This window comes from Musa acuminata, chromosome BXJ2-9 (assembly GCF_036884655.1).
Source record: "Musa acuminata AAA Group cultivar baxijiao chromosome BXJ2-9, Cavendish_Baxijiao_AAA, whole genome shotgun sequence".
Lineage (NCBI taxonomy): Eukaryota > Viridiplantae > Streptophyta > Magnoliopsida > Zingiberales > Musaceae > Musa > Musa acuminata.
The window spans coordinates 32,576,883-32,604,851 of NC_088346.1; the positions used below are offsets into that span (position 1 = coordinate 32,576,883).

Consider the following 27,969-nt stretch of genomic DNA (forward strand, 5'->3'; position numbering starts at 1 on the left):
ATAATTTTTGAAAGGGTAAGGATCGTGATACTAAAGATAGTTAATTAATATGTAATTATCTCAAAAAAAATTATATTAGATTGTAATGTACTATATTTGGATAATTAGTCTTGCAGATATATGTGATTATATATTCAACTTAGCATGCCACCTCATCGTAAACCTCTCGATTTTTACATTTGAATTATTTTCTTATCATTATGATATATTGTTTGATTGCAACACAATACTTCTTCATCACCTATGTGATTCATTGTCATACCATCTATTATATCTTGTGATTGTGGTTGTGTGGATTATCTAACTTGCTCTAAGTGAGCATACAACCCGAGTAAGACCTTGCTCTTGAACCATAAGCTATTAATCATTCTCGACCTTATCATATGCTCTTTCATCCACCTACGCATTATATTGTTTCATCCTCTTCGTACTCACTCTCATTGAATTGAAATGAATCATCAGAATATACACTATCAATATAGTTAAGAAAATAATTCTCTACAATAGACAAATACCATCATCATAATAAGGATTCAAAAATAATCATCTATAACATAAGCAAAAACACCACTGATGTGGATTCAAAAATAATCACATATACGACAGTGAGAATTCAAAAATCACACAAGCGGTCCACTACTCACAAGAGACATTAATCCATAACAATGATTTAAAATTAAAAAAATAAAAAAAAAACTCTCATTAAACTCTTTATCGTTTACAAATTTTATGATAATTTTTTTGCCTCGACCTCTAGTCCTCATCTGTTGTAATAAGAATCACAAACCTTAACCCATGACACCTCAACTAATCAACAATTAGTCAGAAAACAAATAAATAAAAACTCTTCCTCTTTGGAGCCTTAATTAAAAATTTGTGATGAGGATTAGAATAGAAAAGTTTTGTGTAGGTAAAACTTCATATAGACAGAGCTCTTCCTGTATTGATCGAAATATCCTTAACTTTGGTACTAATTCCGCATATGATATCATGTGCAAAGTTTTTTTTATCAAAGAAACTGGATTAAAAATGGATAAATTTATAATAATTTTAAAACTGTGAGGGTCCAAATATAATTTTAAAAAATTAAAAAAAATATTGCTAGAAGAAGCCAAGTGCCAAAAAGAATTAAAAAAAAATTGTAATTAGCCCTATTTTGGTTACGTGTCGACTGCAAGATCACACTTGGTCTGTGTTGGCGCAGGGAGCTCGGAGCAGCATTAGCAAGTGAAGTATGAACACTCGATCATGCCTGGGGACGAGTTTCGATGAGGTTTGCTAAGATGTTCCTTCTTGTCCGCTCCAACAAAGACATGTAGACTACTACTACTCTAGTTTGCGATGACCCGAGTTGGGTTTCCATGGCATTCCCAGGAGTGCAAATTGTTTCTTGCTGTGATGTGATGGGAATCGCATCGGCAATTTGCATTCTCGAGTTCAGCTGGGGATTCACAATGTGGCTTTGCCACCAAAATAAATTACAAGACAGAATTTGTTGGGTTTGTTCTCCACCGTTACTGTTCTTAATACTTAATATATATATATAATCTGCAGAGCGGTTTGTTCTCGTGGTTACAATCTTTTCTCGAAAGACAAGTCGTCTCGTTTCAAACATTGCCACGGAAAAATGTAAAAAAGAAAGAAAAAAAAAAAAACCTCCGCCCCCTCCCATTTCTTTTTAGTATTTTAATTTCACCAATTTTTTTAACCCTAGAAGCCGTGAAGCTCTACGAATCGGAACCCTTAATTCGCCCGGAATTCTCCAAATCTTCCTTCTTCTTCTTCTTCTTCTTCTTCTTCTTCGGCGCGGTCTCCAATCCTGTCGTCGTCCCGCTTGATCCTGTGCCCTAAATCTCCCCAAACGAGCAGCGACTTCGATCCGAATTGTGGTTTCTCAATCCGCTCTGCCGGCCCTGGAGGTCCCGCTTCGAAGCCAGGAGTGGAGGTTTCTCGGGATTGGGGCGCCTCAGTGTTGTTTTCTCAACTTTGGCTGGCACCTGCGAGCAAGAGTACGTTCGCGTCTTTAGATGCCCCCTTCGCCTATCTTCTCAAGTTACAGAGTGAAGTTCGTGAACTGAGGAATTCTAGGTTTTGTTTGTGAACTCCGTTTCTGCTGGTGTCTGGTCTAAGCTGCTGCAACTGTGTCATTGTGAATGGCGAGCCCTAGTTCTCGCAAGGATAATACAGGAACGGGTCTGTGATCTGAACTGAATCATTGCATCTGACTTGAAACAAGTAATTGGGTTACCGTCATCAGTTCTGCTGTGCTGGAGGTGGCGGCGGCAACAGCGTGAGCTGGGAAATGAGGTTGGCAAGGGAAGAGAGATGACTAGGCTTTCGTTCAGGCCTCGGCCACTTGACATTCACAAGAAGCTCCCCATTGTCAAATCCATTAAAGAATTTGAGGAAGATGAGACACTTGTCACAGCTGCATCCACCCGCAACTCACAGCTGCTCTGGACTGCAGCTGAGAATGAGAATGAGGTACTGCTCATCTCTTATTAGCATGTCAAGCTTGCGTTGGTTGCTTGAACTTATGGACCAATGCTTTTTTCTTCTCGTATGGGATTCTGAACATGGTAATGCTGATCTCTTATTAGCATGTCAAGCTTGTGTTGGTTGCTTAACTTATGGACCACTGCTTTTTCTTCTTGCATGGTATTCTGAACACGGTGCATAGTCAGAGAACTCCAACTATTAGTATTCTAAATATTGAATGAGGATATCATGATGGAAATCTATACTCCTTAGATTGAATGATAAAGCTTTGTTCTTGGAGACTCCAAAAGTAGCATTAACAAGTTGAATTCTTAAAAGGACATCAGATTGTTCTTTTCTGTCTTGACTTGGGGGTTTTCTTGTGTTTATGGTTGTTAGGGCGTTCAGGTCATCAAAGTTTCTTCCAATATGAACTTGTATAACACGTGGAACTATGGGACTTGACCTTATTTATAGTTCCAATAGGAGATAACAAGCTTGATTTTCCCGATGTGGGACTATGGGACTTGCCAAACTAACAAATCTCCACCTTGGCATGTCCCAACAAAACTTGCTCCACCTTCTTCATAACAGCCCCAACGGGCAATTACCAATAATGAACACCAACCAAGTCCAAGCACTGCTTGAACTTGTAAACCGGAAGAGGCTTCGTAAACATATCAGCTGTATTGTCCTTTGTATGAATTTTCTGAACAAGAACTTTTCCCTCAGCAATGATATCCCAAATAAAATGAAACTTCACATCAATGTCTTTCGTCCTCTCATGATACATCTGGTCTTTAGTCAAATGAATAGCACTTTGACTATCATAGTAAATTGTAGTGACACCTTGATATAGACATAATTCGTTGAACAAACCTTTTAACCATAAAACTTCTTTGATCGCCTCTGTCACTGCCATATATTCTGCCTCTGTAGTAGATAAAGCTACGATAGGTTGTAATGAAGCTTTCCAACTAACTACACAACCACCAACGCAAAAAACATAGCCTGTTAAAGATCTTCGTTTATCAAGATCTGCAGCATAATCAGAGTCGACGAAACCAACCAAAGTGTCACGATTTTTTTCAAACTCCAAACAAGCATCTGAAGTCCCTTGCAAGTATCTAAGAATCCACTTCACAGCCTGCCAATGTATTTTACCTGGGCGAAACATATATCTACTAACCACACTGACTGCTTGTGAAATATCTGGACGAGTACAAACCATTGCATACATAATACTACCGATGGCACTAGAATATGGAACTTTCACCATATATTCTTCCTCTTCAACTGACTGTGGTGACTGAGCAGCAGATAGCCGAAAATGGCTAGCAAGAGAAGTACTAACTGGCTTAGCATTTTTCATGCCAAACCTCTCCAAGACTTTCTTGAGGTAATTTTTCTGAGTCAGAAATAATTTTCCAACTCCTCGATCTCTTTTGATCTCCATGCCAAGAATTTTCTTAGCTGCTCCCAAATCTTTCATTTCAAATTCACTACTCAGCTGCATTTTCAAAGTGTGAATTTCTGACAAATTCTTAGCTGCAATAAGCATATCATCAACATAAAGCAACAAATACATAAAAGAGCCATCAGTTAACTTCCGGAAGTAAACACAACTATCATACATGCTCCTCGTGTAACCACGACTCAACATAAAAGAATCACACCTCTTATACCACTGTCTTGGAGACTGCTTCAATCCATACAAGGATTTCTTTAACAAGCAAACATGGTCTTCCTTACCATCAATTTCAAATCCATGAGGTTGCTCCATATAAATTTGTTCTTCAAGTTCACCATGTAAGAAAGCTGTCTTGACATCAAGTTGCTCTAATTCCAAATCATACATGGCAACTAAAGCAAGCAAAATACGAATAAAGCTATGTTTAACAGCAGGTGAAAATACGTCATTAAAATCAACACCATGTACCTGACTATAGCCCTTTGCAACCAATCGTGCTTTGTACCTTGCATCTTCAACCCCTGGAATACCTTCCTTCCTTTTGAAGACCCATTTGCATTCAATAATTTTCTTACCAGAAGACGGCTTCACAAGATCTCAAGTTCTATTCCGATGGAGAGACTCAATTGTTAGGATCGAGAGCACTAAGAGGGGGGGGGGGGTGAATTAGTGCAGCGGAAATTTTTCAGCGATTAAAACGAAAGCTGGGTTCGTTCGATAAAAACCGATTTACGTCTAAGTGCAGATTTAGAAAGTTCTGAACTTAGAAACTTGTTCGTAAGATCGCAGAAGGCAGTAAGCAATTATGATTGAAATCAAAACGTAAACGTAAATTGAAATATGATGATCGTACGAGAAAAGCCGATTTACGTCTAAACGCAGATTCGGAAAACTCTGAACTTAGAAACTTATTCGTAAGATCGCAGAAGGCAGTAAACAGTTATGATTAAAATCAAAACGTAAACGTAAACTGAAATATGATGATTGTACGAGGAAAGCCGATTTACGTCTAAAGGCAGATTTACGTCTAAACGCAGATTTACATCTAAACTTTGAAACTCGTTCGTAAAATCGCAGAGGGCAGTAAGCTATTGAGAAGTTTGCAGTGAAGGTAAAATACTCCAAGGAAATGCAAACCGAGATTTAGAGTGGTTCGGTCAATCTTGACCTACTCCACTTTTGGCTTCCTCCACCGACGAGGTTACTGACGTCAACTAGAGGCCTTCCTTCAATAGGTGAAGGCCAACCACCCTCTTACAGATTCACTCCTTTTGACGGGCTTAGGAGACAACCCTTACAGAAGTTTTCTCTCCTCTCTTTACAACTCAAGCTTGAAGAATAGAAAGAGGAGAACTAGGAGTTTTGAGCTCTAAGAAACACAGAAAGACAGCAAGATTTCGAGTGTGTGTTCTATGCTTTCAGTGCTGAATGGGTGGGGTATTTATAGGCCCCAACCCAGTTCAAATTTGGAGCTCAAATCTGTCAATTCCCGGAATTCCGGAATCAGGCGGTTGCACCGCCTAGCAGAGCTCGAAGACTGAGCCTCTGGGTGGTGCCACCTCTGTCAAGGGCGGTTGCACCTCTCTGCCAGAGCTCGAAGACCGAGCTCAGGCGGTTGCACCGCCTGACTGGAGAGGTTGCACCGCCTGGCAGAGCTCGAAACTTGAGCTCTGGCGGTGCTACCTCTTGACAGAAGAGGTTGCACCGCCCAGTCTCGCTCGGAGACTGAGCCCGGGGCGGTGCCACCTCTTGGCTGGGGCGGTTGCACCGCCTAGTCTCGCTGGGAGACATAGCCTGGGCGGTGCTACCTCCCTGCTTGGGCGGTTGCACCTCCCACAGCAACCTGGGTCCGAATGGGTTGATCCATTCGGCCCAATTTGAGTTCTTCAGGGGCCCAATTGCCCCAAGATTAAGCTAATGGGATCACCTCCCATTTCTAACTTAATCAATGTGCTAACTACGATTATTTCCTAAGACAAATTCTGCAGCTTGCTCCAGTGCGTCAATCGCTTCTTCCGGCGAGTTTCCGGCGAACTTCCGTCGATCATCCGACGAACCCTCGGTGATGCTCCTGCGGACTTCCGGCAAACTCCTGGACTTGCGACGATCCACTTGGCAAGTTTCGATGAGCTCCTTTGGCAAGCTTCTGGACTTCTCGGATTTGTTCCCGCAGAACCTCCGACGACTGTCCGAACTTCCGTCGAGCTCTCGAACTCCCAACGTGATCATTGTCATAACTCCGGCGCAACTCCTGCTGCATGTTTTACTTTCATCGTAGTCAATCCTGCACACTTATCTCAACACATACATTAGACAACAAATGACAATTGACTTCATCATAAAAATCCGAGATTCAACATCAATTTCTTCATTTATCGCAATCAACCACTTAGCGGAATTATCACAAGAAACTACATCTGAGTAGGAAGTAGACTTACCAACTTCACTTGTCTCTTCTGCAACAAACAAAGCATATTCAACTAAATGTGTATATCTTTGTAGTGGTCGAATATCTCTCCGTGGTCTATCCTTGGCTATGGAATATTTCTCTTCCTCTGGATCATCTGCGTCAGTAGACTCGAGACCACCTACTGGCATTCTTTGAGTAGAAGAGTTCGACTTAAAAGAATCTGAACTACCAATCTCAAGCTCCACCTGCTTCTGCGCACTATCATTTGTACAACTAGTAGATTCTTCTTTAGAAGATAACATAGACAGTTCATCAAAAGTAACATCTCTACTGATTATAACTTTTGGAGATTTGGGATTAGAATACCATAATCTGTATCCTTTCACCCCAGAAGCATACCCAAGGAAAATGCACTTTTTAGCTCGATGCTCTAATTTTTCTTCATTTACATGCATATATGCTGGACACCAAAAAATTTTTAAATCAGAGTAATCAACAGGAGTACCTGACCAAACTTCCTCCGGAGTTTTAAAGTTAAGTGCTGCAGAAGGAGCGCGGTTGACAACGTAACAGGCCATATTAATCGCCTCTGCCCAAAAGTCCTTTGTCAACCCTGCATTTGAGATCATACACCTTGCTCTCTCCAAGAGTGTTCTGTTCATACGTTCGGCCACACCATTTTGTTGAGGCGTTATCCTAACAGTGCGATGCCGAGCGATTCCTTCATTTTTTACAGAATTCATCAAAATCACCTTCACAAAATTCCATGTCATTATCTGTTCGAAGTCGCTTAATCTGTTTACCTGTCTGCTTCTCAATCAAAGCCTTCCATTGTTTAAAGGTTAGAAAAACATCATTTTTATGCTTCAAAAAATAAACCCAAACTTTCCTGGAATAATCATCAATGAAAGTCAACATATACCTAGCACTACCCTTAGACTGAACATGAGCTGGACCCCAAAGGTCTGAATGAATACAGTCAAGAGTACCTTTCATTTTGTGAACTGCTGGAGAAGTGAAGCTGACTCTTTTCTGCTTTCCAAAAATGCAGTGTTCACAAAAGTCCAGTGGCCCAGTACTCTGTCCGTAAAGTAGACCTCTTTTGCTCAATATGCTCAAACCTTTTTCGCTCATATGACCCAAACGCATATGCCATAATTTGGTGATGTCAGAATCAGACAATGATGATGACGACACTGCAACCGAGCCTGTGACAGTAGTTCCCTGCAAAATATATAAGCTACCAGACCTACAAGCTTTCATAACAATAAGGGCACTTCTAGAAACTTTCATAACTCCACCTTCAATTTTGTATTTACACCTAAGAGTCTTTAGGTGCCTAAAGAGATGAGATTCTTTTTTAAATCAGGAACATGTCTAACATTAGTGAGCATTCTCACAATACCATCATGCATTTTAATTCGGATTGTTCCTCTACCAACATCACACGCGGCATTATTGCCCATCAAAACAATTCCACCATTACAAGATTCATATGTGGAAAACAAATCCCTCTTGGGACACATGTGAAAAGAACAACCTCAATATAAAATCCATTCATTTTTAGACATCGTCCTGTCATCAGTAGCAAAGAAAATATTTTCAACATTCTCATCAGATGCTACACTAGCTTCAGCGGACTCAGTAGTTTTCTTAATAAGTTTTCCTTTTTTCTTTAATTTATTTTTCAATTTAAAGCAATCAGCCTTAATGTGCCCCATTTTATGACAATATATACATTCCAAATTTCTATGTCTGGATTTAGATCTATATTTAGATCTATTATTGTCAAATTTTCTTTTATCCATTCTACCCCTGACAACTAGACCCTCAGCCTGATTCTCTCTACTTTCCCCAGTGATATTCCTGTCTATCTGCTCTTTAGATTTCAGTGCAGATTTAATTTCTTGATACGAAACTGTTTCTTTTCCATAAATCAAAGTATCACGAAAATGCTTAAAAGATTGGGGAAGAGAACACAAGAGTAACAAAGCCTTATCCTCATCATTAAATTTTGTATCTATATTCTCCAAATCCATAACCAAAGAATCAAACTTATCAAGATGTGAGAGTATAGATGTACCTTCAATCATCTGAAGCATATATAGACTCTACTTCAAGTAGAGACAATTCTCCACTGTCCTCTTCATGTACAAGGCTTTAAGCTTGTCCCACATGCTCTTAGCCGTAGTCTCCGTAGCTACCTCCTGTAAAACCTCGTCAGAGAGATTTAGAATGATGCTTGATCGGGCCTTCTTATCCATACCCGCAAGCTCTTCTTTTGACATATCATCTGGAATGCTCTCGGCTCTCTATAGTACCAAATCAACTCCGTCTTAAACTAGAATGACCTCCATCTTGAGTTGCCACATGCCGAAGTTGACATTTCTGTCGAATTTCTCGACAACGATATTTGTTATTGTCATTGTTGCCAAAAGATCCTAGAACCAGGCTCTGATACCAGTTTGTTAGAGCTAGCCCCAGGAAATTTACCACAAGGTAATTTTGACAACACAACAAAGACAATAAAGCGAAAAGATAAAAGCGACAAGAACATCAGATTTACGTGGTTCGGTCAATTAACTTTGACCTACATCCACGGACGAAAGAGGAGCAAATCACTACTATGAAAAGGGACTATTACAAATGCCTTAGGAAGATGTTCCTAGGCTATAAAACACTCGAAAATACTAAACAAGAAAAACCCAAACTATAAGTCCAAACTATTTAACTAAGTGTGGACTTAAACCAAATTTGATGACGAGGATAAGGCCCTATTACTCTTGTGTTCTCTTCCCCAATTTTTTAAGCATTTCCGTGATACTTTGATTTATGGAAAAGAAATAGTTTCGTATCAAGAAATTAAATCTGCACTGAAATCTAAGGAGCAGATAGACAGGAATATCATTGCGGAAAGTAGAGAGAATCAGGCTGAGGGTCTGGTTATTAGGGGTAGAATGGATAAAAGAGAATTTGATAGTAGTAGATCTAAATCTAGATCTAAATCCAGACATAGAAATTTGGAATGTATATATTGTCATAAAATGGGGCACATTAAGGCTGATTGCTTTAAATTGAAAACTAAATTAAAGCAAAAAGGAAAACTTGTTGAGAAAACTACTGAGTCCGCTGAAGTTAGTGTAGCATCTGATAAGAATGTTGAAAATATTTTCTTTGCTACTGATGACAGGACGATGTCTAACAATGAATGGATTTTAGATTCGGGTTGTTCTTATCACATGTGTCGCAATAGGGATTTGTTTTCCATATATGAATCTTGTAATGATGGAATTGTTTTGATGGGCAATAATGCAGCATGTGATGTTGTTGGTAAATGAACAATCCGAATTAAAATGCATGATGATATTATGAGGACGCTCACTAATGTTAGACATGTTCCTGATTTAAAAAAGAATCTCATCTCTTTAGGCACCCTAGAGGCCCTTGGGTGTAAATACACAGCTGAAGGTGGAGTTATGAAAGTTTCTAGAAGTGCTCTTGTTGTTATAAAAGCTTGCAGGTCTGGTAGCTTATATATTCTGCAGGGAACTACTGTCACAGGCTCGGTTGCAGTGTCGTTATCATCATTGTCTGATTCTGACATCACCAAATTATGGCATATGCGTTTAGGTCATATGAGCGAAAAATGTTTGAGCATATTGAGCAAAAGAGGTCTACTTTGCGGACAGAGTACTGGGCCACTGGACTTTTGTGAACACTGCATTTTTGGAAAGCAGAAAAGAGTCAGTTTCAATTCTCCGGCAGTTCACAAAACAAAAGGTACTCTTGACTGTATTCATTCAGACCTTTGGGGTCCAGCTCATGTTCAATCTTAGGGTGGTGCTAGGTATATGTTGACTTTCATTGATGATTATTCCAGAAAAATTTGGGTTTATTTTTTTAAGCATAAAAATAATATTTTTCTAACCTTTAAACAATGGAAGACTTTGATTGAGAAACAAACAGATAAACAGATTAAGCGGTTTCGAACAGCTAATGGTATGGAATTTTGTGAAGGTGACTTTAATGAATTTTGCAAAAATAAAGGAATCGTTCGGCATCGCACTGTTAGGATGACGCCTCAGCAAAATGGTGTGGCCGAACGTATGAACAGAACACTCTTGGAGAGAGCAAGGTGTATGATCTCAAATGTAGGGTTGACAAAGGATTTTTGGGCAGAGGCGATTAATATGGCATGTTACGTTGTCAACCGCGCTCCTTCTGCAGCACTTAACTTTAAAACTCCGGAGGAAGTTTGGTCAGGTACTCCTGCTGATTATTCTGATTTAAAAATTTTTGAGTGTCCAGCATACATGCATATAAATGAAGGAAAATTAGAGCATCGAGTTAAAAAATGCATTTTCCTTGGGTATGCTTCTGAGATGAAAGGATACAGATTATGGTGTTCTGATCCCAAATCCCCAAAATTTATAATCAGTAGAGATGTTACTTTTGATGAATTGTTTATGTTATTTTCTAAAGAGGATTCTACTAGTTGTACAAATGATAGTGCGCAGAAGCAGGTGGAGCTTGAGATTGGTAGTTCAGATTCTTTTAAGTCAAACTCTTCTATGCCAGTAGGTGGTCCCGAGTCTACTGATGCAGATGGTCCAGAGGAAGAGCAATATTCCATAGCCAAGGATAGACCACGGAGAGATGTTCGACCACCACAAAGATATACACATTTGGTTGCATATACTTTGTCTGTTGTAGAAGAGACAAGTGAAGTTGGTGAGCCTACTTTCTACTCAGATGCAGTTTCTTGTGATAATTCCGCTAAGTGGTTGATTGCGATGAATGAAGAAATTGAGTCTCTCCATCGGAATAGAACTTAGGATCTTGTGAAACCGTCTTTTGGTAAGAAAATTGTTGGATACAAATAGGATACTATTGCTCAGGGAAAAGTCCTTGTTCAGAAAATTCATACGAAGGACAATCCAGCTGATATGCTTACGAAGCCTCTTTCGGTTTACAAGTTCAAGCAGTGCTTGGACTTAGTTGGTATTCATTGTTGGTGATTGCCCATTGGGGCTTTTGTAAAGAAGGTGGAGCAAGTTTTGTTGGGACATGCCAAGGTGGAGATTTGTTAGTTTGGTAAGTCATATAGTCCTACATCGAAAAAATCAGGCTTGTTATCTCCTATTGGAACTATAAATAAGGACCTGAGTTTTGAAGTCAGATGCACCACAAGTGGCACCACAAGAGGCACCACAAGAAAACCTAAGTATTTACTTTGGTTTAAGTCCACACTCAGTTAAATAGTTTGGACTTATAGTTTGGGTTTTTCTTGTTTAGTATTTTTGGGTGTTTTATGGCATAGGAACATCTTCCTAAGGCATTTGTAATAGTCCCTTTTCATAGTAGTGCTCCTCTTTCGTCCGTGGATATAGGTCAAAGTTAATTGACCGAACTACGTAAATCTGGTGTTCTTGTCGCTTTTATCTTTTCGCTTTATTGTCTTTGTTGTGTTGCCAAAATTACCTTGTGGTAAATTTCCTGAGGCTAGCTCTAACAGATATCATGATGGAAATCTATACTCCTTGGATTGAATGATAAAGCTTTGTTCTTGGAGACTCCAAAAGTAGCATTAACAAGTTGAATTCTTAAAAGGACATCAGATTGTTCTTTTCTGTCTTGACTTGGGGGTTTTCTTGTGTTTATGGTTGTTAGGGCGTTCAGGTCATCAAAGTTTCTTCCAATATGAACTTGTATAACACGTGGAATGCCCTTGCATGAAATTGCTTGGTGAGACATCTGGTCATCCAATTATAAGTTTTCCAACGTAATTTTATTTCTTCTCTATATGTCAGTAAGGCCATCTCTGATCATAAAATGATTCATGACTAGTTTCTTGTTTGTCAACGGTTGAATCTTGATTGTTCCTTTATGACGTGGGTGACTTAGAGTTCTACGTAGGAAAATAATTTCTTTGTTTGAAGGGATAGAGTTGAAAATGCAAAATTGTCAACGGTTGAATTTTGATCTGTGAACCATTATATATAGTTAGATTGATTAGTGACTAACAGAATTATATTTTTTTCCCTTTAGGTGCATCAAACTCGTAACAAGGCAAGTTCTCAAGAAATACCTACCCCCCAATTCATTGTTGTGGACACATACGAACGAGACTATGCTTGCACCTTCACACAAACCACATCATATATACGTGGAAGAGGAGGTTTTGGTCAAATTTTGCATAAATTTACTATGAAAAAGAAAAATATAGATTACTTTTCATATTTCTGATCCTTTTTTATTATTACATCTTGCAGCTCGGGCTGAGATTGGTGAATTTGTTGAATATGACCTGGATAATGAAGATGATGAATGGCTTGAAGAGTTCAACCATGATAAGATGACTCTTACACCTGAAAAGTAATAGTCAAAGTCTACACTTGATGACCTTTATGCCTATTTTATCTTTTAATGTTGTGTTTCTTTGATGATCTGTAAAATTTGGAACTTGCTCTTCTCCCTAGAATGCTAGAAATAGATATCTGAGACAATGAAGTCTTATTATGCTTTATTTACTCTTTGGATTTCTTTTTCATTTTTCTTTTATTTTGAGAAAAAGCAGAATTGCAGGGCGGGTTTGAAAGATGAAAAGAATGATCACTCTTCTTAGTAGTAGATTCATAAAAAGAAAACATTTTCACCTCATAAGAAATGAGGTCAGATTATCTCCAAATAAAATCTAATGGTTACTTTAATGATGATTCATTTTTATTTTATTTTTAATGTTTTAAGGGTGGATTTGCATGGAGAAGACTGGTGAAATTGCCAATTTTCATTCACATAGACATGGTGCTGCATGCAGAGTCTCAGAAAAAGCAGATGCTTTCCATGCTAGGAACCTGACCACTTCCTATAATTTGTTTGCTGAATTGAAGCCCTTAGAAAAATACTCGTTATCTTGATGATTCATATGTTCTCTTTCTCTATGTTGAAAGCAATACAATTGAAGTGAAATGCTCTTTGTGCTTAGTCAAGTTATTATAATCCACAGAATCTAGGTGTCCTGTGAATTTTCTTAAGGAATCTGTATGGTCTTTCAATTTTGCTATACACACATATAGATGCACACACATACATACATATGATATGTCTCATGGCATGCTCTGTCACCGAGACATCATGATTCCTCTCTAATCGAGGCCAAGAAGGCTGGTGGGGAAGGCTCAGCCACCATTTTTACCAAGAAAATTGGCCAAGCCAGTAGCCTGCCAGTTATAGTAGAGAATTAATGCAAAGCCCTACCTCATGATTACGACCTATCCAGTGTAGGTCACTTGGTCAAGCATTGTAGCCAGAGTCATGTTTAAGCATTAAAAGGTATGGCCCTGTACACAAGACTTCTGGTACAGGTTAAGCATCACTTAGGAATTGAGGTAATGAAAAAGAGGACGCTCTTAGTGAGCTGCAACTATGGACTAACCGACCTAAGCACATTCCATGAACTGTCACATTGTTCCAACTTCCAAGCGCATCCTGGATGTTGCATGTCATATACCCTGGTTTTTCATGGTCAAATTTGAAGCATTGCAAAATTTGTTGTGGAAATATTCTGTAAAGAAAGCATGCTGCTTATGTTGCACATAGCATAATGAGTTGTTTTCTTTTTGGTGCTAATTTTCATTAACCTAAGCTTATTTTGTTACAGATGTGAGACCATTTTGTTCAAGTTGGAGGTTATGGATTATAAAGCTCGAGAACGAGCAGGAGTCATAACACCTACTTTTGGATCACCGATTCCTGTTCTTTTACAACTTGATGCAGCAGCAGAGGTGGATGACTAATCATTTCTCAATTTCGCTTTCGATTATTCACATGAAATACAGTTACTCTTATTTCTAGATGTAATGATGTTTCTATAATTTCTTGACATTTGTTTAGTTGCGAAGCAAAGCATTGTATCCAATATGATGATTGAATCAGTTAAGGATGAAAAATATTCTGTGTGCTTAAACAAATGATTCTCATGAAATTATGTTTCTGATGCTAATACAAAGTGGATCTTGTATTAGAAATGTTAAACATGACAAATAAGGAGAAGAGTTGCACAATCTTCCATTGGCTTACTAGCTTATGTGCTGTGATTTTGTGGGATATAATGAAGTTTCATGATATGAAATTTTGCCTGGCAACTAATTAATTTTCCCAACTATTTGGTCCATTTTTTTGCAGGCTTTACAATTCCTATCTGTACGATATCCGGTATTCCAGTCTGTATATAGCTATTGGAAAGCAAAGGTATGCTTCATTTGGTGTTAGAAATATAGAGTTACTACCATTTTTCTATAAAAGCATTGTTAAGAATTTATGAATATGAGGCTTCATATTTTTGTTGACTAATAAATTTTAACCAAAATTTAAAATTTTGACTCAATATATCTGCTTATGGTTGTTTTGTTATTTATCAGAGAGAATGGTGGCAAAAACCTATATTGCGGCGCTTGCAGGTTGCACTCTTTTCCTTATCATTTTTAGAATATGGGCATTGATATTTTCTTAGGTGAATCTTGCTTGTTTACTTGTTAAACTGGTTTTACATAAAGTAATTTCAAAATGCTGCTAATATATGCTAATAAAAATCTTCTTCTGCTTTTAAGGTTATTCAATGACTGTCATATCAAGATAGTAGTGATTTAAAAAGCGCTAGGCACCAAGGTCCAAAAACGCTCGAGACGCTAGGCGCTAAAATATAAAATATATAATATAATTAATAAATATAATTATTTAAATAAAAAATATACTATTAAATTAAAAAAATCAGGTACAAAATCATAATGTCACATTAATAAAAAGTCTCAAAAATCAAAACAATAAAATTTTACATCAAATCTATTGAGTTACTCTGTACACTTGTCATTTATTTTGAAACCTAACAATAATTTTAAATAAATAAAAATTAATAGTATTAAAATTAAAATAATATATTATTAATCTAATAAATAAAAATACTATTATTAGTATACAGTTAGTAGTATACTGTTAATAGTATAGTGAGAAGAGCGTGAGAAGATCGAGGCTGCTAAGGCAACGACAGCGGTAGCAGGTGACAGCCGTAGCTGGAGTGGGAGCGGGAGCGGCGAGCAGTCGGTGAGCAACGTTTGTGGTAGCGGCGAGTAGCGACAGTAGCGGCAAGCAGTGACGGTGGCAGCGACAGCAGAGAGCAGCGACAACGGAGAAGAAATCTCGACGGCAAAATCGCGAGTGTTAGGGTTGGGGAAGTTGGGGAAATCGCGAGAGGGAGTCTGATATCGGTGATTTAATTGGTTCGATTGAATCAACTAAAGCACTAGAGACCAACCATACCTAAAAATCTGGTTCAATCGTTTGGTTTAATCCAAGCGCTTGCCCGAAGCGCCAGGCGCCTAGGCTCGAGCGAGCGCCCAAGCGGTGCCTCTTTGAAGCTTGCCGTTTGGAAATGAAGCGAGGCGCTCGGGCCTCGCCTCGCCCGAGCGCCTATTGTAATCATTGCAAGATAGCACTAGTTTTGGATGAAGAACAACAATTTGCTTATAGTAATATGGTCCCTATATCACCTTCCTTTTATTAAAGAATACAAATGTCTATGTGTAAAACAAAAACCAAAAGATAACATAATGCACAGTGTCATCAATAATGTGGATTTATAGCCATTCTTTAATTGGAATGGCATGTACTACCAACATGGATGGTGGAAGCTTAGACGTGAACTCTGGGGTGCTGAACATTTGTCTATGTTATAGAACTTAATATAGTTTCACTTTCATGTTTATTTTTGGGGTGTATGTGGTTCTTCACTAAACTTTTAGTTACATTACACCAACAGGATGTTTACAGGAAACTTAGTGGTATTATGAGGAACCTTTTGTATTTAGCATTTTTTAAGTTACTGTTTTGCTAGTTGAACAATTTCTTAGAGAGAGGTAACTGGTAATATGTTAGTTCAAATTGCGTCGAACAGACTTTCTTGCAGTTTGTATTAACAAGCATGAAAACTTGGAAAATGTTTTGCCTGAATGGCTTCTTTAATATTTGTTATCAGCTTCATCATGGAAGAATTCTTATGCATCGAATGAGTCACCTATTCCCTTTTGTCAACCAGGGTGCTGAAAATGCTTCTTGTTATTATTTGGTTACTGGACTGCACATTACCTGTTGGGTTTGGTTCTGCATGTAAAAAGAATTGGCTAAAAACAGCCATCATCTTTTAGAGCTGCCTAGGTTGTGGTCTGTTTTTAGATGTTTAAATGGCTAATTCTTCTGCTAGTATAATGGTATAATACTCTATGGGATTGTGTAGTTTCTTAAAAGTAGGAATTGATCTAATCATGGTTAATTTTATTTCTTATCTGTGCAGCCTCCTCCACCAGTTAATGATACAAATCCTTATAATGTATTCAGACCGAGGGAAAAGGCACACCGTCTTCACATGAGAAGGGTAGGTGCTAAGGAATCAGCAATGTATCTAATTAGTTGTTGACACAGAGAAAATACTTTGTACCATAAAAGTTAAAGACTTGCTGAAAGAAATTAGGTGCTTCTTACCCTATGTGCTGGATATTTGACTACTATTTTTTCAGATGCAAAGGAGGGAAAACAATGTGCAGTCATTTGAAAAACTTCGCCAGGTAAATTTTAATTGCTTGTATTGCTTGTAGTGTAGCAGGCATTTATCAGTCTGACCCATAGTCCAGTATCTCAAATTATTGCTTTTTTATTTATTTTAGTGGTTCCAAGCAGTAGATATCAGTACTGCTAGGTATCTTTGTACTAAACTAGTCCAGTGATTGTTGAAACTGATATCGGACAGGTATTTAAAACCTTGATCTAGAGACTTAAGTGTTTTCTTTTCACCTAGATAAGTCTAAACAACACCATGTTAATGCAGTTGGTTTTGGGCCCATTATATGCTGTAACTGTCAGTTAGCTCTGTTTCATGTTTTAAAGAATTTGTTATGAACACTCCATGAATCTCCATGTGAAGGTTGCATGTATTAAATTTCATCCTTTAGCATACTAATGCCTAAATCTTTATCCTTAATATGTCCTCATAAGCTACTATTCCCCAACTAAGGTTTATATTGGTCTTTTGTAACAAGTCTTGCCTTCTGTATGTATTAATTTAAAATGTCTAATGAACTTTAAAAGTTTTTAGGATGACTGTACAAAACATTTACTGAGGAACTAATATCTTTGGAGATGTTGGATGGGGAAATGATTGTGACAACGACAATTTAGTAAAAGCCAAATTGTCTGATCTCCTTTTACCTTTTTAGCAAAAAGTTTTGTTATTGGTTGGCCTTTTTTATCCTTTTTCTGAAGAACTCTACTGCATCCTTTTTATCATATAGGTTACTTTAAGCAAATAATTTTAAGAGTGAATTTATTTTTCTAGAAAAGGTATTGCATGAAATTGATTTTGAGGGGACCTAAAAGGATGTGCATTCCATAAAAAGGAAATTTATTGAAGCTATGCCTACTGTCAATACCATTAACCTCTATTTTAAGCTACAGAAGACATATGATGTGTACTAGTACACTGATTCAATTTTGTAGGACAGATTGTGGATCTTTTGTCATATTTAGAAGTGAGACATTTCTTAATCTTGTTATCATTATTTTGGTTACTCATAGATTTTTGATTTGTCATAATTATTAGCAAAATATAGATTTAGCTTTATAAATTCCACTTGATATTATCATTGGCAATTGTTGACATGTATATACATAGATTATGAAGGGAAAAACTTGGCTCTTGGTAGATTGGAAATGAAAAATGGATGGCTGAGCTGTAAATACTCAGATATGAATTGATTAATGATTAAGAAGATACTTGTAGAATGCGTAATTTCATTTGTTACTTCATCATGAATGAGTTTACAAATTTTTAAGATCTAAATCCCAGAAAGGTAAAATACAACCGTCCTATTACAGACCTAATATATTAGGATTTAGGAATACAATTGTACATATAAATTCTAGACAACTTTCCATGTTTTAATTTAAGAATACAACTATTTAGGAATATAGTTATATTCTAATTAAGAATACGGACATATAGGAATGCAGCCTCGATATTCTAGAAATACAATACAGCTTCCATATTCTCAGCTTTCATATTCTAGTACAACTTCCACCGGAATATAGCTTCCATATTTAAGGATTACAGTTACTGTATCTGTGTGATTCTCCAACAATACTTTTACAGGCCTATTGTCTCTTTACTACAGATACTGTGAACAATCTTGTAGAAATTGTTGTGTATAGTTTTATTTTTAATCATTTGGCTTCATGATCACTTATCATACTTCAATTATTGCACTTGCTTCAGGTCAGGCATAACTTGGACCAGGCAAAGAAAGTGCTAAGATCTTTGATTAAGGTTTCTTTTAGTAAAGTTTTATTTTAACTGGAGAAATATGCTTTCTTAAAAGGCTTTTGCATAAACCTATATTTTGCAACTAATAATGTGGAATTGCAGAGAGAAGAAAAGAAGCGGGAGATTGTTGAGTGCAAGGTCAAAATTCAAAGAATCCAGATTAAGTATAAGGTAGTTCTGAATAGTATATTATTCTTTTTTCTTTTTAATAGTGATACAAGGTTGTTAGCATGATCAACTTATGTGATCTCTGTACAATTGGTAATTTTTACTGCAAACTCTTTTTCTCCTTGTGAAAAAGAATGATTTTCTGCAGTGATTTCAATAGGCGCTCGGGCGAGGCGAGGCAAGGCCCGAGCGCCTCGCTTCTTGTCCAAGCGCCTCGCTTCAAAGAGGCGTCGCCTAGGCGCTCGCCCGAGCCTAGGCATCAGGCGCTTCGGGCGAGCGCCCAGGTTAAACTAGGCTACCGAACCAGTGTTTTACATCTAGTTTGGTCTCCAGTGCTTTAGTTGGTTCAATCGAACTAACTAAAGCACCGATATCAGCCTCCCAACATCCCTCTCGTGACTTCCCCAACCCTAACCCTGCTCACGATTCTACCGCTGACATTTCCTCTCTGCTGTCGCTGTCATTGTCTCTCTTTGCTGTCGTTGCTCTCCGCTGCCACTGTTGCTACTTGCCGTTGCTGTCGCTGCTCATCGCCGCAGCTGTTGCCACTATCGCCGCTCCTGTTCCTGCTGCCGCTGTTCGCTGATACCACTACTGCTTCTCTCAGTAAGCAGCCTCAGTCTTACTCTTACACTGCGCCCTTGCTACCGTTGTCGTTGCTCGCTGCTATCGCTGCCACTACCGCTGCTCGCCACTATTGGCGCTCCCGCTCTCGCTGCCGCTACTGTTACTCTTACTCCCTCTTCTCACATCGACTCGATAGTATACTGTTAACAGTATATTAATAGTATACTGTTAACTGTATACTAGTAACAATATTTTTTTATTTATTAAATTAATAATATATTATTTTAATTTTAATACTGTTAATTTTTATTTATTTAAAATTATTGTTATTGTTTTAAATCTTGAGATTTTTTGTTAATATGATATTGTGATTTTGTAAGATTTTTAATTTAATATCATATTTTTTATTTAAATAATTATATTTATTAATTATATTATATATTTTTATATTTTAGCGTCTCGGTTCGCTCGGGCGAGCGCTTAGCGCCTCAGGCGTTTTTGGACTTTGGCGCCTAGCGCTTTTTAGATCACTGATTTTCTACAAGCAAACCTATTGAATTATGACAAATGGGAAGTTGTCTCATAAGAAAACATCTATAGCATAAAACTTGTTCCTTAGTTACATAAAACACTTGGTATTGACTATGTAGCAGTGGTGGTCTTATGTATAATGGTTATGATGAATATTGTCTTTGATGCGGTCATCAATTTTCCTGATAGGCCACAATTACCGTGAGCAAACATATTACTGACGAGGAACACATTTTTGCTATGCTACTAATACTTGTACTTGCTCTGCTATTCTGCCCAAGCCTGGCTGAGGAAGAGTTATGGGGAGTAAAACACAAATATGCTGATTCCGGTCTTGGTTACTATATGTAATGATCGAATCTTTCACGATAAATAAAAAGAAAAAGTAAGGCCATTCCATTTCGACAAAAGACCATACCCAAGTTCAATAGCTTTGCGTCTGCCATCCTGATGATTATTTTCCTACCCCGACCCCAAAGGGAAAGGTCCAAACCAAAAGGGAAGTAATTGTATCCTGGATAAACCATTATGTAGAACTTGATTGCATTGCTCTCAGTGTCATTCTTTCTTTTTGTTACTTTTATGAATCTCTATATACATCTATTACTCATGATGCATAACTGTGTTATGATCTAAATATTTTTAGTGATGCGACCTTAATTTATTTGGGGTGTTGGATTTTTTTAGAGGAGAAACAGAAAATGTCTTGGAATTCAGCAGGCTTTGTAACTCTTGACATATTGGTCTCTTCTTGTACATGGTTTAATTCTGCAGAGACTTTCGGAATAATTATTTTCTGGTTAAAGTCTATGAATGAAAGTACTGTTTTATATTGGAGAGAAGTTATCATGTCAAATATATCATTGGAGATGCCTATGATAAATGTAGAAGTTACTATCTTATTACTTGGTGTTTTATGCTGCCACAGAGGGTTCTTTTGGCTCTGATTGGCATTTGACCAAAAATATGGGGAAAGAGTACATTTCTAATATATCATTTTCTTCAACTCGATAATTATATCCTTGTGTAAAGAAATGGATAAGTGGCAGGCTTTCCAAGACATGTCAGGATATTCTTGGGAATTAACTGCCTTCTGTGATCTGTTTCAATTCTAGCACTTGGAAGCTTGCTGACTTGGTGACTATTTTTAGCATGAGGCATATCTCATTGAAGATGGATTCCCAAGCTTCCAACAACTTTCAAGCAAATTTACATCAAGTGAAGAGGTTTATGTTGATTCAGATGACACAATTAATGGTCATCAGGATGTTATCTCTGCCACTGTCCATCCAAAGTTTGCAGATTTCAAACTTGTTGCAGTCCCTACAGTACGAATGAAACGGGAGCTGAAGCAGAGGACTCTGTCAAATGGGCGGACAAGAAAGAGGGTACTTTTTGCTCATTACTCTTCTCTCTTTTTGGTTATCCATTTAGCATGGGATAGATTTGAAGTTGCATTATGGTGCTCCAGTATTTTTTAGTTCGAATGAAAAGACCAAGTTGTTGTGACAGAGGAGATGCTGACACGTATAGTGGACCAAAATGCTCACATTTCATTGGTTTTGAATTTCATTTTACTGCAGGACTTGTATGAGCCAGTCATGCTGTTCACCGAATCTCTGGATCCAGACAAGCTTGCTGTTGCAGGCATTGTGCCACCAGTACTACCTGCTGAGGATAGCTCAGTTGCACCACCATACCAATTCCATGGTCGGATTGGTCGTGGAGGGCGCATCATCTTTGATCGATGGAACCCTCTTTTTGCAGTTCCAATTGGCCAGGAGAGCTCACTCTATCTACCACCAAATCCAGTGCCTCCCTCACCGATTGGCTGAACACTTGCACTGCAGAAGGCTATTGGCTGATGACTCATGTGGAGGAGCAGGAGCTTGTTGAAGCTGAGCATGTTCAATTGCTAGTTAATGTACAATTATTTACTAATTTCCAAATTGAAAGCCAGTGCGTTATTTTCCTCGTATCTCGTCTCATTTTTTGATCCGTAAGTGTGCAATCCGATGCCATATTGCTATTTAGTTTATTGCTGATGAATATTTGCCTTGTAATTTTCCTCAACTTTATGGCTAGAACGACTATGTGCTTTGTTTGTGGCTAAATCTGAGGTGATGAAGAGCCAAGACAATTCCTTTCAAATAGCCTTTTTTTTTTTTTTTTTTTAATCTTTTGGTCTTTTATACCAATTCACCACTATATTTAATGTTATGATATATTTTGAATGTTTGATGTGTCAAGATTCAAAGTCAACTTGGGTTCGTTATCGCAACTTATTGCAAGCCTGTATATTGGGAAGCAATCTAGTTCGGTTGAGTTTCTTACAAAAATTGCGTTGAGGGTGTGTTTGATAAATGTCATTCCACTTAAGTTAGTAAATGGATTTGAGAGGGAGGGTTCAAAGGAATTGAGGGTAGTCACAAAGAGTCTTCGAGTGGCATTTCTATATTTGAGGCTTTCTATAGTGGTTATTGGTAACTAACTGAAGCAAGCGGGCATTTAATTCACATCACATTTATGTGTATTTATTGGGTGTTATTGCTAAGTAATGGAAGTAAGCAAGCATTTAATTTGTATCACTTTTATGCGAACTTATTATTGGGTGTTACTTGGACATGAAGAAAATAGCCAAATGATCGATCGAGCATTAAGGTCAACATTGTTATGCGCCGTATTAATTTGGAGGGGTGTTTGGTTGACTAAACGTTGGAATTGGTGTTGGACAATTGGCTATTATTCTTTCGATTATGTTTGTCGCCTGACAATTTCTAAAGTTTTGAAAACCACCTATGATCCAAGCACTTATTATGCCCTAAAGATGCCTCAATCATGTCGAGAGTAATGATCATTTCGAGGGTTAATTATATTAATTCTTTTATGCTTGGACCTTATTAACGTGGTTTTTGTTCTTACAAATTTATATTTAAATTTTTATAATTCTAAAAATAAAATAAATAATCTCATTTGTCATAACATTATTAGTTACATCGACGATAAACATAACACTATAATACCACGTTCTAAATTGACACGAAGTGATGAATAAAAAAATAAATATAATATTTTTTTATTTTTATTAATTTTATCGATAAAAAAATCATTTCCATGTGCTAAAAATAAAAAAAAAATTTAAAATTATTATTTGTCCATTACTTTTACATCGATCCAACACATGGTAACTTGTGTTATGTTTTTTATCAATAATGTTAGGACATTTTTAAAATTATAAAAATAGTAATGTAAATTTTGTAAGTAAAAATTTTGTAAATTTGGATACTAATAGTATCCAAATATAGAAAGTAATACCCATTTCTACAAGATGTGTAAGAGGCGTGGATATAATTTGAACATAGGTTCTGTTCTTTCAGTTTAATATTATCTTAAACTGTTTTTATCATTAATATTATATCCAAAGCCTTTAAGTCAGTTAAGTAGACATCATCCGATTTATACGTACAAACACGAATAGATCAACTAACCCACTTGCATTGGGGTTGGAGTCTAAAAACGCTGCGTCTGGTGATTCAAAAGCAGCCTCGTTGTGGTGCAAGCAAGAAGGGGAGCTTCCAGATGAAAAAGGACGACGGGAAAGCGGAAGAGGCGTGAAAGCTTCCACCTTTGATCCAGTCGCTTCGGCGTGCCCCCCTGTGGACTTGCCAGGTCCCAAAGAGGGCGCCGTTAAGTGGGACTCGTTGTTGCTGCAACCACTTCCCTCGTAGAGAACGCCCCCCAGCTACCCACTACGGCATGGGCCATGGCCATCAGGGAGCTACTCTTCCTCCTGACCTCACTTGTTAGAATATACGATCCTTTTATAATTAAATAAGATATATAATAGAATAACTGATTGAGTTATCTACTCCTCCTTGTACTCTTTACAGACGGCGATGATGCCTGCAACTTCGAATTTAGCAGATCAACCGAGATATCTGAAGAGATGGTATCAAAAGGTATGCATTGTAATTAGATCTATACATTTTTTATTTCAATCCTGGCATATAAGTTATTTTCGCATTATAGATATAGCATAATTATAGACTTTATGCTTACAATTGGTATCAAAGCTAGGTTTTTGAAATCAAATGTATTAGATCTGTAAATTTATTTACGATGCATAAAATTACTTTCATCTTTCAAGAATTGCTAAGCAGCAATGGTCACCGTCGACATTGTTGCGAATCTACGACTACGCCGGGTAGCATACGCATCACAGAACCCGTCCCATATGCGGGCATCACAGAACCCGTCTCATATGCGGGCATAAATAATCTGTCCCATATGCGGGCATCAATAATCCGTCCCATATGCGGACATCATATAATCCGTCCCATATGCGGACATCACAGAACCTGTTCCATATGCGGGCATTACAGAATCCGTCCCATACGCGGAACCCGTCGATGCGACGGCCGGCCGCACACGGTCGGAACCCGTCCATGCGACGGTCGGCCACACGCAGGCAGATAGCCCAAGTGGCGGTCGTGCGTGAGTAGGCCGTGCACAGGCGGCGACCGCGCGTTGGCAGTAGCCCGGCGGCGGCCGCGCGCAGGCTAGAACTACCGCTGGCAGCCGCGCACAAGCGGTCGCTGGCAACTGCACACAGGCGGCCGGGCCGCAGGCAACAGCGGTAGCGCCGCTCGCGCAGGCGGCGGCGGTGAAAGCAGATTAGGGTTTTTGGCATAATTACGGTTTTACCCTCGAGGCTAGGGTTTTGTTAAAATTACAGTTTTACCCTTGTAAATTTCGTGATTTTAAGTTATGTTCTGTCAAAATATTTACGGTTTTACCCTCGGGTTTAATTTATGCCAAAATTACAGTTCTGCCATTCGCATATTTCTCATTTATTCCATTTCAAATATTTATGGTTTTATCAAAATTGAGAAATTTAATTCATATTCTCAATTATAAATTGATAAATATGATTTAATATAATTATGATTAATTTTAATCATAATTATATTTTTGGTTATTTGATTGGATTTAATTTTTTATTAAAAAAAAAACTATAAATTATGGTTTACTTTATAGTTTTCTCATATGAATTATTGATTTTACATGTGATAAATAAAATGAAAAATCAAATTATTATTTTTAAACTTTTATTTATTTATTCACATGTATATATATGAAATTGTGAAATAATGTATATCTTTCACATGCATGATTTATATAAATTATTGATTTTACATGTGGTAAATAAAATTAAAAATCCAATTATTATTTTTTGGACTTTTATTTATTTATTCACATGTATATATATATATATATATATATATATATATATATATATATATATATATATATATATATATATATATATATATATATATATATATATATATATATATATGAAATTGTGAAATAATATTTGCCTTTCACATGAAGGTATGATTTATATGTTATCATGATTATCATATGAGTTTTCGTATTGATTAATATTCAATAATTATTATTGTTATTTATTATTGAATTACTTAGCATTAATATTCAATAATTATTATTGTTATTTATTATTGAATTGCTTAGCATTAATATTTAATAATTATTATTGTTATTTTATTATTGAATTGCTTAGCATTAATGTTCAATAATTATTGTTGTTATTTATTATTGAACTACTTTGCATTAATATTCAATAATTATTATGATCATTTTTTTTATTATTTATTTGCTTAGCAAAAATTAAAAAAATTGATGAATATTATTTGTAATTCATTTCCCTAAGTTTTATCTGACTAGTAGCTGCCAAAGTGGCCTAGGATGATACACTTTTGTAATATGAATTACAATAAAAGTTTTGTCATTTATAAGACATTTTTATTTTATATCATTGCATTTGTCTTGTAGCCACCAAAGTGATTTGGACTAATGACTTATAAAATAATATTAAAGAATTAGTCCTAAATGATATTAAGGAAATAATATTCATAATGACACATATAATTAGGATATTTAGATAATCCCAAAGGAGAATCTAATTCAAATAATTATATGATGGGGTAGGATGATAGTATTTTTGGATATCCTTGCAGTTTAGGATTGTATACCCAAAGGTAACAATACTATTCCACAAGGATGGTATTAGTCTTTCATAAATATTCTTGAGTGAACACTAGATATGTTAATATTTCACCCAAAGGTGTAATATAAATGATATCAATAGTTCATCAATTTTTGATAAACTCAAAGCATTAATGTTATTCTATATTTTTGCAGTGGTACTTCCGCATATACATTCATATGCTTCAAGTGTCCCTGTACTCTCTGGATCAAATTATTCAGAATGGTTAGAGCATGTGCAATTCACACTGGGGGTATTAGATCTTGATTTAGCATTACTTGTTGAAAAACCTGCAGTAGACTTGACTGATTAAAGTTCTGTAGAACAAGTAAATGAAATGAAGGTTTGGGAAAGATCTGATAGACTTAGTTTAATGTTCATAAGAATGACAATTGCAAATAACATAAAGACTTCATTACCGATTGTAACTAGTGCAAAGGAATATTTAAAGGTTATTGAAGACAGATTTAAATATGCTTATAAGTCATTGGCTGGCAAATTAATGAAAGAATTGACTACGGCTCAGTATGATGGCACTCGAGGAATTCAGGATCATACCCTCAATATGGCTGACAAAGCTGCAAAACTTAAAAACATTAGGTATGAATATTGATGAATCTTTTCTCGTGCAATTTATTCTCAATTATCTTCCTTCTCAGTTTGGCCCATTCAAGATTCACTACAACACAAATAAGGATAAGCGGGACTTGAATGAGTTGACTAGCATGTGTGTTCAAGAAGAATTGAGATTAAGGCAGGAAAGTTTACATAATGTCATGACCACTACTCAAGGAGCTGGTAATAAGAAAAGAAAGTTGAAGCATTATCAATCAAAGAAATTTGCTGGGTTTGGAAATGTTAAACGGACTAATGAAAAGAAAGCATTTATTGTAAAGTGCTTCTTTTGTGGCAAGAAAGGACATGTGAAGAAGGATTGCATTAAACGCAAGACTTGGTTCGAAAAGAAATGTATTAACTCGATCTTTGTATGTTTCGAATCAAACATTACAGAAGTTCCTTCTAACACTTGGTGGATTGATTCTGGTGCTTCAACTCATGTTACAAATAACATGCAGGGATTTCTTTTAATTCGGAAACCAAAAGAACATGAAAGATTCATCATTATGGGAAATCGTCTTAAAGCGAAAGTGATATCAATGAGAACTTATCGTATACGCTTAGAGACGGGTCACTTGATGGAGCTTATTGACACCTGTTATGTCCCTACAATTTTTAGAAATTTGGTTTCTCTTTCTAGAATTGATGAGTTAGGATATTGTCTTTCTTTTGGTAGTGGCAAACTCAGTATATTTTATGATTCAATAAAAGTTGGTTCTGAAATTTGGTTTCTTTAGGATACTGTCTTTCTGTGATGGTTTGTACAGAATTAATTTGGATCTTGAGTTTGTAAAGACATTAATGACCCTGTAATCAAATGTTGGATTGAAACGTAGTTTCAATAATGAAAGATCTTCTATATTGTGGCATAGACGATTGAGGCATATCTCCAAGGAAAGAATTGAAAGATTAGTGAAGGATAATATTTTGGAACATTTAGACTTCACTGATTTTGATGTTTGTATAGATTGCATAAAGGGAAAGTAAACTAAACATATAAAGAAAAATGCCACGAGAAGTAAAGAACTTCTCGAGATTATTCATACTGATATTTGCGGACCACTCAATATTCCTTGTTTTAATGGAGAAAAATATTTCATCACATTTATAGATGATCTGTCCAAATATGGATATGTTTATCTAATACATGAAAAGTCTCAGGCCATTGATACTCTTGAAGTATACATAAATGAGGTTGAGAGACAATTAGATAGAAAAGTTAAAATTATCAGATCTGATAGAGGTGGTGAATTTTATGGCAGATATGATGGATCTGGTCAGAATATTGG

General features: G+C 36.8%; 1 protein-coding gene across 2 annotated transcripts; it reads left to right on the plus strand.

The window, feature by feature from the left end:
- Positions 1-1,635: 1,635 nt before the first annotated feature.
- On the plus strand, positions 1,636-22,106 carry LOC135584233 (uncharacterized). 2 transcript variants are annotated; one of them, XM_065126220.1, is made up of 13 exons: positions 1,636-2,009; positions 2,089-2,484; positions 12,408-12,537; positions 12,632-12,734; positions 14,020-14,143; positions 14,544-14,609; positions 14,780-14,818; positions 16,705-16,785; positions 16,928-16,975; positions 18,679-18,729; positions 18,829-18,897; positions 21,144-21,380; positions 21,576-22,106. In XM_065126220.1, the coding sequence occupies exons 2-13, from the start codon at positions 2,326-2,328 to the stop codon at positions 21,825-21,827; spliced, it is 1,359 nt and encodes a 452-aa protein (XP_064982292.1). In that variant the 5' UTR covers positions 1,636-2,009; positions 2,089-2,325; the 3' UTR covers positions 21,828-22,106. The 2 variants fall into 2 exon arrangements, with proteins under 2 accessions (XP_064982292.1, XP_064982293.1); XM_065126221.1 differs by having other exon boundaries at positions 1,748-2,009; positions 2,258-2,484; positions 21,576-21,968.
- Positions 22,107-27,969: the final 5,863 nt, after the last annotated feature.

Coding starts and splice junctions, on each gene's coding strand:
- LOC135584233 (XM_065126220.1), top strand. CDS start 2,326: ATGACTAGGCTTTCGTTCAGGCCTCGGCCACTTGACATTCACAAGAAG. Junction 2,485..12,407: donor CAGCTGAGAATGAGAATGAG/GTACTGCTCATC, acceptor TTTTCCCTTTAG/GTGCATCAAACTCGTAACAA. Junction 14,610..14,779: donor ATAGCTATTGGAAAGCAAAG/GTATGCTTCATT, acceptor GTTATTTATCAG/AGAGAATGGTGGCAAAAACC.